This window comes from Macaca fascicularis, chromosome X, assembly GCF_037993035.2.
Source record: "Macaca fascicularis isolate 582-1 chromosome X, T2T-MFA8v1.1".
NCBI classification, from domain to species: Eukaryota; Metazoa; Chordata; class Mammalia; order Primates; family Cercopithecidae; genus Macaca; species Macaca fascicularis.
The window spans coordinates 103,455,294-103,474,191 of NC_088395.1; the positions used below are offsets into that span (position 1 = coordinate 103,455,294).

General features: G+C 36.6%; 1 protein-coding gene across 5 annotated transcripts in view; it reads left to right on the top strand.

Annotated features, from left to right (window-relative positions):
* Window positions 1-18,898, top strand: part of DIAPH2 (diaphanous related formin 2) — a 919,127-nt gene that overhangs the window by 46,860 nt on the left and 853,369 nt on the right. For 2 of the 5 annotated variants that reach the window (XM_065538080.1, XM_065538081.1), the window contains exons 2-3: window positions 6,066-6,098; window positions 8,876-9,052. In XM_065538080.1, the coding sequence (XP_065394152.1) occupies window positions 6,066-6,098; window positions 8,876-9,052 (210 nt within the window). Of the gene's footprint in view, window positions 1-4,411; window positions 4,487-6,065; window positions 6,099-8,875; window positions 9,053-18,898 lie in introns of all 5 variants that reach the window. The other 3 variants (XM_065538082.1, XM_074029497.1, XM_065538079.1) reach the window with 2 other exon arrangements.

Sequence of the window (18,898 nt, forward strand, 5' to 3'; positions counted from 1 at the left end):
CACAATTGAGAGGTACTTAACTAACACAAAATATCTTTATAATAAAGCATTTGAATGCCTGAACAGAATGTTCAGCTTGGTTACCAGGTGATTGGCCTTGAGTTGTTTGGATTGGTCTTCCTGGCTTTTAAAGTTCAGGAGTGAGTATAGGGTCTGAAAAGTTGGAAGGCAGGCCTTTGAATAGTAACTACTTCCCTCTGTGACTGCTGCTTATCTGAATAGGGATTGGGCAGGGATATCAGAGAAATCAAACCCTGAATCATTGGTTGATAGTGATTACCTTTCTTAAGGTCCTTTCTGACTTGGAAAACATATGGAGATTATAACAGAGTATTACCATATCAGAGCTCTCAGAAGATTTATATTGTGTTGGTCTTTCATTCTTCTGATCTTCAACTAGAGTGTAACCTCCTTAAAGGAAGAGAGCATGCTTACCTTGTTTACCACTGTATTCCCAGTGCCCAGTACTCAACAGTTTCACTTGTGTCACTCGTGTCCGTGTGAAAAGACCACCAAACAGACTTTGTGTGAGCAACAAGGCTGTTTATTTCACCTGGGTGCAGGTGGACTGAGTCCGAAAAGAGAGTCAGTGAAGGGAGATAGGGGTGGGGTCATTTTACAGGATTTGGGTAGGTAAAGGAAAATTACAGTCAAAGGGGGTTCTCTGACAGGTAGGAGAGGAGGTCACAAGGTGCTCAGTGGGGGAGCTTAATGAGCCAGGATGAGCCAGGAGAAGGAATTTCACAAGGTAATGTCATCAGTTAAGGCAAGGACCGGTCATTTTCACTTTTTTTGTGGTGGAATGTCATCAGTTAAGGCAGGAACAGGCCATTTTCACTTGTTTTGTGATTCTTCAGTTACTTCAGGCCATCTGGGTGTATACGTGCAGGTCACAGGGGATGCAATGGCTTAGCTTGGGCCCAGAGGCCTGACAAACAGGTACATAGTAGATGATTAAATATTTGTTCAGCTGAAGTGAAGGTTGTTTTTTGTGTCCTATTGTACCTGCCATTCGTGGAACTCAAGAAACTTAAGGAAGGTAAAGAGTTGACCCTTCATCTCTATTGTAATGGCCAACTTAATGCATTTTATTTAAAAGAGAAGAAAATAGTCAAATAGTGCGAATACGTTTTTGAGTTGATGGTGAGACTTTTGAATTATATGCAATTTAGTTGTCCAATTTCACGATGTTTATAAAACATTGTATTACCATGTAACATTAGCCATAAGAGAGTTGAATCTTTACATCTTGCTGTTTTTGTTAATTTCTGCCTGATTGAGAAAATTAAAACTTAATTTTCTTACAATAATGACTCTTGCATTGCAATCACAACTTCAGCATTAGAGTTTATGAGTAAGTCAGCCATTTCTCTTAGTCTTAAGGGGTTGAGACTCTGGAGTGATACTTTTATACGTATACAATATTCATATAATACTGTGCTAAGTTATATTTAATATAGCTGATCATAAATGAAGTTTAATAAACTCTGATTGCTTGACTAATGCACAGTCTTATTGCTTTTCCAGAGTTGATTTTAATGAAAATATATGGTCACTATACTTATTGGTACAATATGCCCTCCTTGTAATGAGCATGATCATTAGATTTGCATAATAAAAACTTATGAAAATGACTTTAATAAGTGCTTTTAATTCAGGGGTATGACTCTAATAAAGATTTTTGGGGGGGTCATTTTTGTTTCTGAATTTTTTAACTCCATAGTAGCTCTGTAGTGTTTGTACAAAGGAGTGAAAAATCCATGTTTACTTGCATGTGGTGTGAGAGAGATGCACCCATCCACATAAATGAATTTTGAGAGCTTGTTCTGGAAGAGCATCATTATAAATGAAAAAAAGTTTTTTGGTGTTTCTGTTGTTATTCTCAAGTCCTTTTATACCTTTCTTTTTTGACTAATATAGAAAGATAATTGTGTGGCAGACGGCCGGGCGTGGTGGCTCACGCCTGTAATCCCAGCACTTTGGGAGGCCGAGGCGGGCGGATCATGAGGTCAGTAGATTGAGACCATCCTGACTAACACGGTGAAACCCCGTCTCTACTAAAAATACAAAAAATTAGCCGGGCGAGGTGGCGGGCGCCTGTAGTCCCAGCTACTCGGGAGACTGAGGCAGAAGAATCACTTGAACCCGGGAGGCAGAGCTTGCAGTGAGCCGAAATTGCGCCACTGCACTGCAGCCTGGGCGGCAGAGCAAGACCATCTCAAAAAAAAACTGTGAGGCAGAAATGCTTTAATTTTGTTTGCAGATCATTTAATCGTAACTTATACAATGATTTTGATACATGTTTAGTGTACAATGACTAAAAATTACCCGTTCTGAAATTCAGCCTCTTCATATCTGCTTAAAATTTTTCCTTTTTGATAGACCATATTTGTTCTTTTTTCTTAACAGTTATAACGAAGAGCTTTAAATAGTATTATTATATTTATGAAAGCAGATTTTTACATGAGGGAAATCTGAGAAAATATTCGTATTAAATGTATGTGGTTATACAGGATATCCACTCTGGTTGAATGAAATTTACAAATCAAGAAATCAGGAGCGGGGTGTTTTTCTTTATGTTTCTCTATCACAAGTAGTTAGGATAATTTTTTACATAAGTATAATTTCCTATGTGCCTTGGGGTACTCTATCATTCTTGTTGCCTGTTAGGAAAAAAAAAAAAATTCTTTAAGAATAAAACAAAGCATACTCCTTCTCCAGTATTATTTTTGACCAGGGGTCCACATTTGGTTTATTAACAACTAAACTTTCAATTCAAGGGAAGCTTTAGAATTAGAAATGGTATATAGCAAAATGGGCATTCCCAATCAAAGGGAACAGTAGGGGCACAAACAGGACATCATGGGAGTATGCATTGGGAAGAGGATTTTAATTTTTGTTTTCTGTAGAATAGGGGTCATAAGGGAAGAAGTAGAAGGTAGCCTAGGGCTGAAACATACAGGCCTTTGAATTCCATATTAAGGATATTCATCTTTATAGGTCATCGGGAGGCATTGAGTATTTATGAACAGGAGGGAGTATGATAGTCATTCATACTCTTTATTGAGCCTCAATGTGCCAAACACTGCTTTAGGCATTAGGGTTACATCCCTAAACCAGATGGGCAAAAATCCCTGTCCTTGTGGAGCTTATATTTTTTGTTGGAAAAGCAGACCAAGATAATGATAATGAAGTAAATAATTATAGACTATGTTAGAATGTGCTAAATCTCGTTCAGGAGTGCCAGGAATGTGTGGAGGGAGGCAGATGTTTCCATTTGAAATAGGATGGCCTGGGTAGGCCTCACTGAGCAAAACCTTGAAAGCAGGATGAGGGAGTAATCCATATGGACCATGGAAAAAGAGCATTCCAGGCAGAGAGAAGAGCCAGTGCATGTGGCTTATTGCCTCATTGGGGAGCTGTGAGGTGGTCAGTGTGACTGGAGCTGGGGGAATGAAGGGAGGGTAGTAGGAGATGAGGTCAGAGGGATATGGAGAGTGTACAAATCAGTAGGGCCTTGTAGGTCATTGTAATGACTTTGACTTGCACTAGGAGGGAAAATATAGCCCTTGGAAAGTGTTGAGCCAAGGAGTGACATGATGTAACTTCAGTTTTCACAGTATCACTTTGTCAGCTGTGTTCAAAATTAACTGCAGGAGAGCAAAGGTGGAAGCAAGGAGATAGATTAGGAAGTCACTACAGAAATTTAGTTAAGAGCTGATGGTGGCTTGAACCACATCTTTGCAGACTGCAGAATGATTATCATGGGACTGGATAGCTGCTTGGCTATTGGAAATGAAGGAGAGGAAGAAGAACATGATGTGGAAATCTTAAACCTAGACAAGTGGAATGCAGGTGGAGCCACTAACAAACGTTACCCTCTTGTTTGTAAAATGAGAGACTTTGACTAGATAATCTCAAATTCCATCTAACTCGAATAGTTTCTACCTCTATACTCTGTGGTTTACTATAGACAAAAAGTATGTTAATTCCAAAGAAGAGTACTGAGGGGAAGAGAAGACTTCAGTCTCATCCCATAGGACCAAGTGAAAATATTGCTAGCAATGCTTTTTTTCTTGTGTCTGTCTCCCATGATTAAACTGTCAACATGTATTCAATTGAGATACAGATTTGAAACATTTTAGACATATGTGTACCTTAACTTAGATAATTTGACTAAAGCAAAAAGTATTTTCCCTTCATTTACATTCTTGCTTTGGAGATATAGATGGGTTTCCAGCCTGGAGTTTATAACCCCAAAAGATGGGAAGAGAAGGAAAGCAGTAGTTGCATGAAGAACTGTATCATCTGTCTCAAAAACCCAGGTGGACAAGCACACATAGGGATGGTAGCGGGGTTAGTTGAGGTACTTTTGATACTTTATCATTTTCTCTCTGATTTGGTATTGCAGGAAATCATGAAATTGGCCATTGTGTTTAAAACAGTTATCTACAACCCACTAGAAAAATTAAGGAGAAAATACCTGGTAAGAGAGTTGCAGGGTGAATTTATCCTTCTTAAAGTGGTTTCAGTTCTGATATAAATAATTCCCACTTTTTTGGCCGGGCGTGGTGGCTCAAGCCTGTAATCCTAGCACTTTGGGAGGCTGAGACGGGCGGATCACGAGGTCAGGAGATCGAGACCATCCTGGCTAACACGGTGAAACTCCGTCTCTACTAAAAAATACAAAAAAACTAGCCGGGCGAGGTGGCGGGCGCCTGTAGTCCCAGCTACTCCAGAGGCTGAGGCAGGACAATGGCCTAAACCCAGGAGGCGGAGCTTACAGTGAGCTGAATTCCGGCCACTGCACTCCAGCCTGGGCGACAGAGTGAGACTCCGTCTCAAAAAAAAAAAAAAAAAAAAAAAAAAAATTCCTACTTTTTTCCTAGGCAGTAAAGATTGATTGGGGTTTGTGTCAGCAGGATGTGATGAAGACATGGTATAGAGATTAGAAGTTTAGATCCCTGAGGGAATCAGTGGATTAAAAGTAGAAAAAAAAAAAAGAGTTATACATAGAATACTATATTTGCCCCAGCTGATGTGGGGAGGATGGTCTTTAACAGCATTGGGTTAGTGGTATTTGAAGACAATTTTCTGAGATCCAAGCAATTTTCATTTACTTAAAACTCATAATGGAATCCTCCCCACAGTGAGAAGACCCTATGTTTTTTAGCGTGCATGACCAAGTTGATACACATTATTCAGCTTCTGTTGTAAGAAGTAAATGTATAGGATCTGGCAGAACATTAAATTCAATTTCTAACAGACAATTAAAAAAAATCTGGTTCTTTCGTAATCACACCCCAATTGGCACCTCAACATATTTATAATAAAAACTATATTTCATGCTCATCATACATTATTGTAAGGTCTTGAACTATTCCGTGAATCCTGGAAGATAACTACATTGTTAGGTATTGCTTTAGTATTGCTGTACTCAAATTCCTCAAATAACGTTGCTCATATATATTCAATTTTATGTTCAAATAAGTTCAATTTTATTTAGAATATTTTGAAAATATTTCTAATTTATTTATAAGGATAGTTTTTAAAAAATAAGTTCAATTTTATTTAGCATATTTATAAAAGTGTCCTTTAAATATCCATCAGGAGTAACGCAGTTCTTAGGAAAAGCTGTTTCATTATATTTCATTCTTGTTAAATGTGACATTTTTCCTATTGTACATGTTGTTGTTTTTTAAATTTAGGTATCTTAACTTGAGGATTCATTTCCAAACTTCTATATAACATGCAAGGGCTTATGATTTTGTGGTATCTTTTCTCACATTTCAGCACTGTGGTAGTGATGTCTGATCTGGATCTGATTTGGGACCTTGGGAGCCATATTTGAAAACAAATATATACACCTTTGCCAAACCTTCATTTTTAATCATTAAAAAGTTTTTTTCTTTAAAGAATATGTTGTTTATATGTTTGAACTTTCTGATTCTTTTTGACTGTTTACAGTTAATAAAAATGAAAATTATTAAATTATTTTATTGTTTGATTTATGAATTTCTCTTATCTGATTGGTTTTTTTGTTTGTTTCTTTTTGGTTTTAATAGAACATTCAAATAAAAACTTTGGCAGATGATGTGGTAAGGTGGTCTTAGCATGTTATTACATTACTTATGCATGTTGCCTTTTTATTAAAATGGGTGGACATAAAAGCATTGATATATGTAAGATATGAAATGTCTGGATATTTATAAAGTATAGTAGAATGGAGTAATTGTCAATTCAGTGACTTCCTTTTCGAATATTAACATAAACAATTATATGAGATCCCAACAGAATTTTCATATCATCATCCTGATATTTACCTTAACCAAAAGTTTTCTAAAATCTCCATGTGAATCTAAACTCTGGAAAACACAGATGCTTCCTTTTTTGATGGCCAAATAAATTGTGAATATATTAAACATTAATATTGGAGGACATTAATTTCCATTAGAAAGGAAATTAAGTTCACTATGTTGGTCAGGTGTGTGCTACTAAATTTAAAAACCAATATTTTAAAGCTGAATTTGTCATAGTATATCTTGTTAAAAGTTATGGGCTCAAAACTGTAAAAAATGGTATTTTAAGCATTGACAATTTTTTTTCCTATGTGAAATTACCTATTTACAAATAATGTAAAGTAGTGATAGTGCTCAAAGGAGATGAAGGTATGTGGCTTAACTACATTGTCTTTTTTTTTTTTTTTTTTGAGACGGAGTCTTGCCCCGTCACCCAGGCTGGAGTGCAGTGGCTCGATCTCGGCTCACTGCAACCTCCACCTCCCTGGTTCAAGCAATTCCCTTGCCTCACCCTCCCAAGTAACTGGGATTACAGGTACCCGCCACCAAGCCCGGCAAATTTTGTATTTTTAGTAGAGACAGGGTTTCACCATCTTAGCCAGACTGGTCTCAAACTCCTGACCTCATGATCCACCCACCTCAGCTTCCCAAAGTGCTGGGATTACAGGCGTGAGCCACTGCGCCTGGCCAACTACATTTTCTTACCAAGGTATAATCAAAAGCTGAAATCAAAAGCTAATTTTCTAGAAAAAGTGAAAGACACAGTGGAAGATCAAATATATATGTTATTAATGCTACTCAGTAAAAAGGCTAGTACTGGAAAAGTAAATATTAAGTGATATGAAGGGAAAGAGAAGAGATATGTTGATTTAATGGTCAGTTGCATATTTAGATGCTTTCATGTCCACCATATTTTTAGTGAAATTTGACTATTGAATATATCTTCAGCTTATTTTGGATTACTTAACTTTTTTCTTGAGTTGTTTGAAGATATACTATATAACTAAACCAACAATTTCCCTCAAAAAGTTAAAAGAAAATGTGAAAATGTAGTTCAAGATGAATTAGAAGAAATGAATCTTAAGTTAATGTGAAGACTGGGATAGGAACCAGGGACTGGTGGATTTAGGAAAGTCACCTTCTCTGGGAAATGAGGGGATTGGTTTAGATTATTTTTCAAGTTTCTTCTCAGCTCTAAAATACTATGATTTATATAATCTCTTTGTCAGCAACCATATACTCAAATTACTTTTGTAATCCTAAATAAGCTGCTTAAAACTGCTTACATTTCTTTCAAAGTATACTTTTTGGTTTTAAAAAAGTGTTCTTTGAATTAATAAAATAAAAGGTATGCTCATTAATGAGTTCACATAATTTTACATAAGCTATGGTAATAACTTCTGTGATGCTCTTTGTATTGTTGAAGTAATTATATAAGGATTCTGGTAACATGGTGGTGAAGATACACTGTCCTGATATTTAACATGTCTGCTTGTTTAATGTGAACTTGATGGTGTGCATGTGCTTCCTAACAGAAACCATAATAAAACTGAGTTGCATTCAGTTTTATGCACATTACTAACTTTTGATGTCCCATGTTTTGTGGTTTAAAAGAATATCCTAATTACATGCAACTGAAGTCATTAACTCACTTTATGTGAAATAGCAAGCTAATTAATTAGATATTTTACATGGAATCAATGGTTTGAAGTCAATATTCCATAAAATAGCAAGTTTTTCATAATATTTGTAGGAATAAGAAATTTCTGTTTATAATATTTCCAGTAAATGGAAAAGGTGATGTTTTTATCTGTTTTACTTCCTCATTGGTCCAACATTTTAGGGAAGAAAACACTGGGGGAAAATAATAATAGTAACAACAATAATAAATAGCAGTTAAGTGCAATAAACATATTAACTTATTTAAATTTCACAATAACCCTACTGTGTAAGTAATATCATTATCCCTATTTCAGAGTTGAGGAAACAGAGAGACCAAGTAACTTTCACAGGGTTACTCAGCCAGTAAATGGCAGAGCTTGGACTGAAACCCAGGTAATCTGTCTTGAGTCCATGCTCTTAACCATTCTACTGCTACACTGACAGATTATTCATATGTACTTGTCACAATTTTTGCAGCTTTGAAGGAGAAAAACATTACCATAATTTTCTCTTAGAATTGGATATCAGTAGCTCTTTTTAGTTTCTTTCTCTTTTTTCATAGTTGTAAATTTGCCACCAAAGACACATTCTCCCTGAAACAACAAACAGGACTTTGATCCGAGACTTTTTTTTTTTTTTTTTCACTTATTTGCTGTGCAAAACAGAAATGACAAGGGACTAAGTTTTACTTTTGAAGAATACTTTTCACCCCCAGAGTTCTGAGGCTGAAGAGCTACTTCAGGGTTTCAAAATAGTACAATCTCTAACTGGAGCTTGCTGCTTATAATAGTATTTTGTCAAAAGACCATAATGATATGTATTATACTAAGTACCGTTTTGATGTTTCAATTCTTCATGTTAGTAGTTCTTGATCTTTTTCTCAGGGCTTTTTATTTATTTATTTTTGTTTGCAGCGTGACCGAATTACAAGTTTTAGAAAATCTACTGTCAAAAAAGAAAAACCTCTTATTCAACATCCTATTGATTCTCAAGTCGCGATGAGTGAGTTTCCCGCAGCTCAGCCATTATATGATGAACGATCTTTGAATTTGTCAGAAAAGGAAGTATTGGATCTCTTTGAAAAAATGATGGTAAGTTATACCCCTAATTTTGATGTAATTTTAAAATGTGTGTGCCCGGAATAGCACTGAGTTTTAAGGAGGTGTGTTTGTATGGACAGTGTTTATATCACATAAAGAAGGGACCAGAAACTTGATATGACAAAACTATTAGCAAAAGTATCCTTTTTATTTTTCTTTTCTCATGGCAAAAATGTCCTTACCTGTCTATCTCTTCCACTGTGAGCTCCTACAAGTAGAGGCAGTTTTATTTATCTTTGTTTTCTACTGTTTAGTAGTCTCTAGGACATCGAGTCAGTTTTTCAACTAACTGATTCGTGTGTCTGTTTCTACAAAGCAAAAGAGGCCTATGTCCTCTGCTGAAAACAGCACAAGGTCTCTTGTTGGGTGTATGAAATAGACTTGAGAGGGTAGAGAGTAACAATAGAAGAGACAAAGAAATTAATTCATCCAAGTTTGTTCTGTTAGCAACATTCACACAACCTACGTTTTCTAGCATGTTTCCTATGTTTTATAGCTTGTGGCCTAAATAATTTCCTGTATTAGATAAGGAATACAATATTTTGAGTATTCAGAAGTTTATGGCAGGAGAGGGGAGAAATGAGGAATTAAACCATATTACGTTGGTTAATTTGACCAGAGAAGAACTAGAGATCTGGATTGGTGATTCATTCATTCAAAATTATATCCCACATGTTACTGTACATTTTTTGTGGTTGTCTATTTATCTGTACTTAAGAGTCCACAGGAGTTTCAAAGGTCACCTTACACCAAAATAAAAGGTTAAGAATCAATGAAATCTAGACCCTACTGTGCCCACTACGGAACATCTTACCATCACCTCTCCTGCTACCCTCATGATTTATCTCCCACACCTAGAAGAGTTAGTAGGCCTTTAATAAATATTTGTTGGTAGTTGTTGAATGAATCCAAACAAAATTTCCCTTTATCTTTAAAAATTTCCTTGACTATTCCTTCCATCTAGCCACAACTGGCATTTTGGGTATTCCCCTGAAACAAGTCCTGACACTTTTACCCTTTTTCACTCTTCTTCCTGCTTCTGTGGTGTACCCTTTTTCCTGGTGCTCCTTTCATGCTCTCTTCTTTAAACCATCTTTCAACAAACAACCTTTTCTCTTTTGAAGTCTGTTACTGCTGACCTTTCTTGATGATAGCACCTGGCTATACTTTTGTCCTTTACCCTTGCTACTTATTTTGGTGATTTCAACTATTATGCTAATAGCCCCTTCAATACGTTTTTTGCTCTTAGTTCCTTGTTTTTTAAACTCTGACTTTTGCATTTATATATTTAGCTAATTATAGGTATGACTATACCTTGGACTGTGTCATCCTTTAGAATAATTCCACCTCTAAGCTCTTTAACTCTGAAGTTTTCCTTAGAAGCTAAACAATTTACACTACCTTTCCAAGACCCTTAATTTTACAGAGCATGTATTGTGTAGTGGTTAAAAACCTGGACTTTGGGGTCATTCAGAATGTTTGTAGCATTCCTTTCCTTTATCAAATAAGCTCTGTTGTGTCTTTAATTGCTAGTATTTTCTGATTACCTAGATACCCCTCAGTTTATCACCCTAGTGTCCTTAATCACTGAAAACAATGAAACATTCCTTGATACTATTAACACTTTTTATCTTTTCAAATCTTTCTTCTCTATAGGTAAAAATTATACTCATTGCTTTAAGCTGCTGACAATTTGGTTACTACCTTTTGCAGTATTGAAATAGTTCTCCGAGTTCATCAGTGGCATTGCCGTATTCAGTTTTTTTACAATCAACATTACAGGGCCGTCTTCCCTTCATTGATTATCTCATTCACTTCTAATTTCTTGCCAAATCCCATTGGTTTCACTTTTGTAATAACTGTTACATTTGTGTCCTCAGGTGTCCTCCAGCTGTTCTTGCCCTACTTTAGATGATAACCCTCTCTAGTTTTTTCTTGTGGCTACTAAAATAGCTTCCTAACTGGTGTTCCTCCCATTCTCCAGGTTTTGCCTATTCCAATCCAGTACTACCCTATGATTTGGACACAGAGTTCTTTTCTGAAGCCCCAGGTGGGCCTTTATGTTTTCAGAGAATCAGTTTATATGTCCCTACTCCGTTCCCTCAACTACGCTCCTAGATGCCTTTCACACCTTTGCTTTGCTGCTCCAACCTCAGAGCTCTTCCCCATCTTTATTCTCTGCTGATGACCTTGCTGCTTAATTTACTGAGTAAACTGAAGCATTCAGAAGAGAACTTCCACAGGTTCCCACCACTACATTTACCTTTTAGTATCTGCATTCATGTATCTGTCTTGCTACCTATCACCACAGATGAAATTTTCAGGTCTGCATTCTTCTACTTGTGTATAAATTTTCATTCCTTTCACCTACTCACAGATATTGCTCCAATAATTTTTTCTTCTCTCTCTACCATTCTGAGCAGCATATAAACATGCGGTCCCATTTTAAAAAAACTTTCTTTTGATCCTTTCTCTATTGTTAGCTATCACTCCACTTATTTACTCTCCTTTGAAGCAAAGCACCTCACAATAATTTTATTTATATGCACTGCTTCCAGTTTTAATCCTCTCACTTTCTCTTCTAAACTCACTCCAACCAGGTTTCCATCCCACCATTCTGTCAAAACTGCTCTTATCAATGTCACCAGATATCTTCATGCTGTCAAATCCCGTGGTCAATTCTCAGTTCTCATCTTAATTTTTTTTTTTTGAGACAGGATCTCACTTGTTCACCCAGGCTGGAGTGCAGCAGTGGCATGATCCTGGCTCACTGCAGCCTCAATCTCCTGGGCTCGGGTGATCCTCCCACCTTAGCCTCCCCAGTAACTGGGACTACAGGCATGCATTGCACCACCATACCCAGCTAATCGTTTTGTATTTTTTGGTAGAGACAGGGTCTTGCTACATTGTTCAGGCTGGTCTTGAACTTCTGAGCTCATGTGATCTGCCTGCCTTGGCCTCCCAAAGTACTGGGATTACAAGTGTGAGCCACCATGCCTAGCCTCTCATCATAATTGACCTGTCGGCAGCATTCTATGCAGTTGATTATTTTCTCCAATCTGAAACACTTTTTTTTTTGTCTCCTCAACATTCATCTTGTTTTCCTCCTACCTCTCAGGCCACTCCTTTTCAGTCTTCTTTGCTCATTCCTCTTTATGTCCTGAACCTCTAAATCAAATCACACAAGCATGTGAGGTAAGGCACATATTAATTAGCTAGATTTAGTCATTCCACAATGAGTATATACTTCAAAACATCGTGCTGTACATGCTAAATACATACAATTTTATCTGTCAGTCAAAAATCTTATTTATAAATGGACATACATTATTTTTAAGTAACAGTATAATATAATAGGATATCAGAGAAATATGGTTTGATTAAAAGTAACAACCAAAAGTTAAACTGAAAACTTTAAAGATTATATCTCTACTTTGAGAGAAGTCTACTTATACTCTAAATATTATGTATTTTCTATATTATCTTAGTTTGACTGTAATAACCTTACAGTGAACAAATTATTTTATGAATAACTATAGTTTTCATCTACTGTATACTTATGCCTAAGGCATGAAACTAAAACATTTAAATGTATTGTTTCAGTTGATCCTTAGGACAGTACCACAAAGTAGGGAAGATTGTTCTATCCCATTTTCAGATAAGGAAAGTGAAGCTTAGAGAGAGGTAAGAAAATCGATTCATTAACTTGACTAAGCTAGTAAGTAGCTGAGCTGAAACTTAAATTTAGGTACATAAAAATATAAAACATTGACATTTTTGTAACATCTACCTTTAATAATGCTTCATTTAGGCTAAATATAAAATTAGTACATTTTCCTTGCACACATATTGAGGAGAAGTAGAAGGCAAATCAGAGGTACATTAGAGTGGTAGGTAAAGCCAGCCTGGGATGGATTATTTCCTACTGATAATGGAACATTGTCTGTAATTGCTTTTTACAGAGCATCAGTTGAGAAGAATGAGTCCAAAAATCTAGCAATGGAAAACAGTTAAAAATGTCATTATCACAGTTGATTGGGAGAAAGCACTTAAGTCATTCTGTTTCTAAAACACAGAAGTAGACTTCCAGATTCAAAATTTCTCCTTTTTTATTTCACTCCTGTTGGTGTCTTTCCTTGTACAAATAATGTAAAAGGTGTTCTTGTCGTATTTGGTGTCTCTTATGACAATCTTCCTTCTCCTGGGTCTTTTGATGGTACCTTTATTGTGCTGTTTCTCTTGATTGGCTTTTCTAGACTTTAGAGAACTATGAAGGTTTAGAATACCTATTTTCAATACTATATATGTATTTTAGGATAACATACCTTGAGGTGTAAAAGGTTTTTTGGTTTTTTTTTGAGACAGAGTTTTGCTTTTGTTGGCCAGGCTGGAGTGCAATGGCGCGATCTCGGTTCACTGCAACCTCCGCCTCCTGAGTTCAAGCGATTCTCCTGCCTCAGCCTTGCAAGTAGCTGGGATTACAGACAGGCACCACCATGCCTGGCTAATTTTGGATTTTTAGTAGAGACGGGATTTCTCCATGTTGGTCAGGCTGATCTTGAACTCCCGACCTCAAGTGATCTGCCTGCCTCGGACTCCCAAAGTGCTGGGATTACAGGCTTGAGCCACCGTGCCCGGCCAAAACGTTTTAAATAATTGCAGCAAATAGCACAACATTATACATAGTAATAATATATGAGATGCTTGACAAGAAATAAATTACCTTATAATTTACTATTTAGAATTTCTGGGTAATGATGTATTGGTGAAACTTTTGGTTAAAAACTTAACAAAAGACAATATTCAAATATAATCCTTTCTTACTCTGAAAATTGAAACTCTTGTCATGCCTGAGGATCATATCTATCAACAGCAGTTCTCATTGGATGGGCTTCTAGATATAGATAATTGAACTAAATCTAAAATTACTGCAGGACATGTTTTTTTTTTTTTTTTAAAAAAGGTAGCTCTTTTTACTTAATTACTAATGGATCATTTCACGAATCACTTGATTCTTCCTAGCTAAGAAGACTTTTGAAATAATTTCAGTTAACTGAGTAGTCTGGTTTTACTAGTGTATTAGTAGACTACTAATATCTCATTGACTCTGGCATCTATTCTGTGCATTGGTGCATCACTTTTTGTATTGTGCTTATTCAATGATGCAATTTTTTTTTTTTTTTTTTTTTTTTTTTTTTGAGACGGAGTCTTGCTCTGTCTCCCAGGCTGGAGTGCAGTGGCCGGATCTTGGCTCACTACAACCTCCGCCTCCCGGGTTCAAGCGATTCTTCTGCCTCAGCCTCCTGAGTAGCTGGGACTACAGGCGTCCGCCACCACCCCCGGCTAATTTTTGTATTTTTAGGAGAGACGGGGTTTCACCATATTGGCCAGGCTGGTCTCGAACTCCTGACCTTGTGATCCGCCCGCCTTGGCCTCCCAAAGTGCTGGGATTACAGGCTTGAGCCACTGCACCCGGCCTCAATGATGCAATTTTAAAGGGACTTTCTAAGTAATGGTATCAATGGCTATTGCTGGCAAGTTTAAAGTTCCAAATCTGAAATAAGTATTTATTTGTTTTTTTGTTTATTTAGAGACTGGGCCTTGCTCTGTTACCCAGGTTGGATCAGGGGTCACAGCAGCCTCAAACTCCTCAGCTCATGCCCTCCTCCCACCTCAGCCTCCCAAGTATCTGGGACTACAGGCATGTGCCAAATAAACGCGATTTTTTGTTTATTTTTTGTGGAGATGAGGTTTTGCCATGTTGCCCAAGCTGGTCTCGAACTCCTAGGCTCAAGAAATCCTCCTGACTTGGCCTCCAAAGTGCTGGGATTATAGGCATGAGCCATGGCATCTGGCCTTGAAATTTTTTGATGATTGTTTATTTTATAGAGCTCTTTATTAAGAGAGTGTCTTTCATAGTTTATAAAACTGAATTTTGTATTTAGAGTATGGTTACTAACTGCTAATTGAAAATTGAGAAGTGGTTCTTTTACTAAAATTTTCAAGAATTAAAACGACTGCTTTTATAAAATTGTTAAAATTACCTGCATGGGGTAAATCACACTTGCTCTTTAAGATTCTTGTCTCCAGGCTGGGCACGGTGGCTCACCTGTAATCCCAGCACTCTGGGAGGTCGAGACGGGCGGATCACAAGGTCAGGAGATCAAGACCATCCTGGCTAACACGGTGAAACCCCGTCTCTACTAAAAAATACAAAAAACTAGCCGGGCGAGGTGGCAGGCGTCTGTAGTCCCGTCTCTACTAAAAAATACAAAAAACTAGCCTGGCGAGGTGGCAGGCGTCTGTAGTCCCAGCTACTCAGGAGACTGAGGCAGGAGAATGGCGTAAACCCAGGAGACGGAGCTTGCAGTGAGCTGAGATCCGGCCCTGCACTCCAGCCTGGGCGACAGAGTGAGACTCCGTCTCAAAAAAAAAAGATTCTTGTCCCCTCCCCTACCCAGAGTCATGTTTTCGATCTTCCACAAGTGGGTAAAGGTAGTAGGATGAAAACAACACTCCTTCCATGTTATTATTATTGGTAACTTTTTTTTCTTTTTCTTTTTTTCTTCTTTTGAGATGGAGTCTTGCTGAGTCCCTTAGGCTGTAGTGCAGTGGTGCGATCATGGCTCACTGCGGCCTTGACCTTCTGGGATCACACAATCCTCCCACCTCAGCGTCCTGAGTAGCTGAGACTGTATGCATGTGCCACTATGCCTGGCTAATTGTTTTATTGTTTTGTAGAGATGTGGGTCTTGCTATTTTGCCCAGGCTGATCTCAAACTCCTGGACTCAAGCAGTCCTCCTGACTTGGCCTCCCAGAGTGCTGGGGGTTACACTATATTGGTTGCCTATATTTGGTGACTTTTAAAGATGACTGAACTAAAGCGGTTCATATTCATAACTCTTCTCATATTGATCAGAAGCATTTTGTATTGCCTCTAATTAGGATTGGATGAAATATCTCCTCAATTCTACTTTAAATGTAAGGAAATTAATAATGCCGTAATTGAATAACTCTTCAACATTTTAAGTTGTCATAACCTTTGAGCTTACTGAGAATAACTGAGCTGGTTTTTGTACATTGAGTATACAGCTTAGGGACTGTTAAATGCTTAATAGTGTTTTCATCCAGACTGAATTATGCAATTAGAGTTCTTTTTGGGGAGAGGGGTGTTGGGAGAGGGGAGATTTTCATTTTAAGATTAAAAACGTAAACCCATAGAAATTCCCTGGGGAGTTCAAGTTGGAATTTGATTTCTATTAGCAGCACAAGGAACTCTCAAGTGGAGGTTCAGGTTACATTGGCAACCTATAGATACATCAGTAAGGACTGTGTTCTAATATAGGTAATTAAATAGTTTGTCTCATGCAAAAGATGAGGCTAGTGATGATTTATGATTAACCTCTAGCCATATTTAATTTCAACCTAATTTATTAAAGGTAATGTTTAATATATGATTATACATGCAAATTTGATGTTTTACACTCTTTTCTATTGAGTAATTTATATTAATAGACTTTGCATTTTTGTCATAATTTAATGATAAGTAGTTATATGCAATAAATACTAAATTATTCCATCTGCTAGAACTCTCATAAGTAATCCCAAAGCTTTTAATTTTTATTCTCTCACTTTTCCCTTTCATTAATTTAGAGAGAATAGTTGTGTTTGAACACCAGGTGTTGTACATTAACCCAAGCATCCTTGTTCTCCATTGACTGCTATTATGGGTTTCTTTCTCACCCAACCCTAGTCTTTTAGAAGTTAGTTAGCTTGGATGAATCTTTTCGTGCCCTCAGAATAAGTAATTTTAATTAATAGTTAAGGTAGCACAAAATAAGTTATTGGTAAACTAGGTCTTAAAATCTATAAGAAGACATGGAAATAGTTGTCAGAAATTACTAGATTCTCAGAAATTGTCTAGACAGCATAATATCCATAGGTTATATTTACATTTTCAATATCCTTACTCCATATCATTAGACTGAGATAATGCCAGAGGCATTTCTAGACAACATGTTTTATTTTCTTATAAAACTCCCATGAAGAGCTTATAAAAGAGGAGCAAAACTTACCCAGTAAACAGATTTAAAGGTAACTAAATCTGGGTCAATTTTTAATTTTATTGCTAAGCATGATTTTTTAAAAACTTGGCTCTGTTCTTGGTTTGTACAGAGAAATGCTTTCAAAAATATTTCTTCTGTTTCGAAGGAGTCTACTAGTATTTATTTGCATGAGTGTATTTAAGCAACTGTTTGTTGATATGTGCAATGTGCCAGGTAGGATGCTACGTGTTGGAAGTGTAAAAGAATGCGGCACCTCCCTTACCCTCAGAGAGTTCAGCGTTTACTCAGGGAGAAAAGTAAGTAAATGATTTCCATAGCACTAGGATAGCTGTGAATAGGCTACTGTGGGAACTTAGCCCTGTGCAGGGGCTCGGGATGGAAGCAGAGAACACCACCTAAATACACTGAAACCCAGTGTTACTTCTCTATTATCCGTCTTTATTTTTTGGCGTAAATGTTCTCAAAATTAGAACAGTTTCATCAAAGTCCCATGCCTTCCATACGCCCAATACTGTTTTAAGGTCTGAGAAGAGAGCAGTGAACAACCTAAAGAAAATCCCTACCATCAAGGAGCTTATGTTCTGGCAAGGGTGATATATTGGAACATAAGGCGGAGTTATAAAAGAAAACACAAATTTCTGTGTCATGGTGAAGTTTATTTGACAACTCTTTACTGAATGCCAGATACTTTGTTAGGTACAGCAGACATAAAGATGTCAAAGGTACTATCCCTGCCACAAGGTTTTTATTTTGTATAGCCTGCTAAGAATGGTTTTATATTTTTAAATTGTCACCCAAAAAAGACTGTTTCAGGGCACGTGAAAGTTATATGAATTTCAGTGTCCACAAATAAAGTTTTATTGAATGTATCCACGCCCATTTGTTTATCTATTGTCTATAGCTTCTTTGTGCTATAGTAGAGTTGAGTAGTTGAGACAAAGACTATATGGTCTGCAAAACCTAAAATATTTACTGTCTGGAAATTTACAGAGAAAGTTTGCCAACCTCTGGACTAGTCCAAGAGTCTCTAAACCTTTTATTTCCACCTCAGGAAAAAAAAAAAAACATATATATATATATATATATGTGTGTGTGTGTGTGTGTGTGTGTGTGTATATATATGTTTGAGTAAGTAGCCCTAATATATTTTAAACATTATATACATGCCTGTATGTACTAATATTAATATGTACATTATAAAATATACACAGTAAAAACAAGAAAAACATGAACAATATTTTAAAATGATTTAAAATGAATTTATTTCTTAATCATACAAAAGTCTTTGCTGTCATGATTAATAACTTTTTAGTGAGAACTGTGTCACTATGTCCTTTTTTATGTCTTGCTTAAAAATAGGCGGTAATTAGAAAGTTTAGCTCCAAGTTCATTTTATTTTGATATTTGGTTTAATTTCTCTCGTAATTGAAACATAAATCTGACAAAGATTTGTAGGTTCAAATGGAACAAGTACACCATTAGCAACTTACTAAATTGTAGATTAACTTTTATCAGACCAATCCATGAATCAAGCAAAGATTTCCTGCTGAACTATGACTAGTAAATTCCTGTCTTACTTGACGACAACCAGTTATTCTTGCAACTAATCTGGAGTATTGTATTTTTACATTTCTAAATAAATGGGTTCAAAATGGACTTTAATAAATGGGTCTTCAACAAATACCACTGGGAAGATGAGCTCTTTCCATTTTTTCTTCTACATTAGTAATGTGTAAACCCTCATCCTCATGTTTGTGTGTGTACTCATGC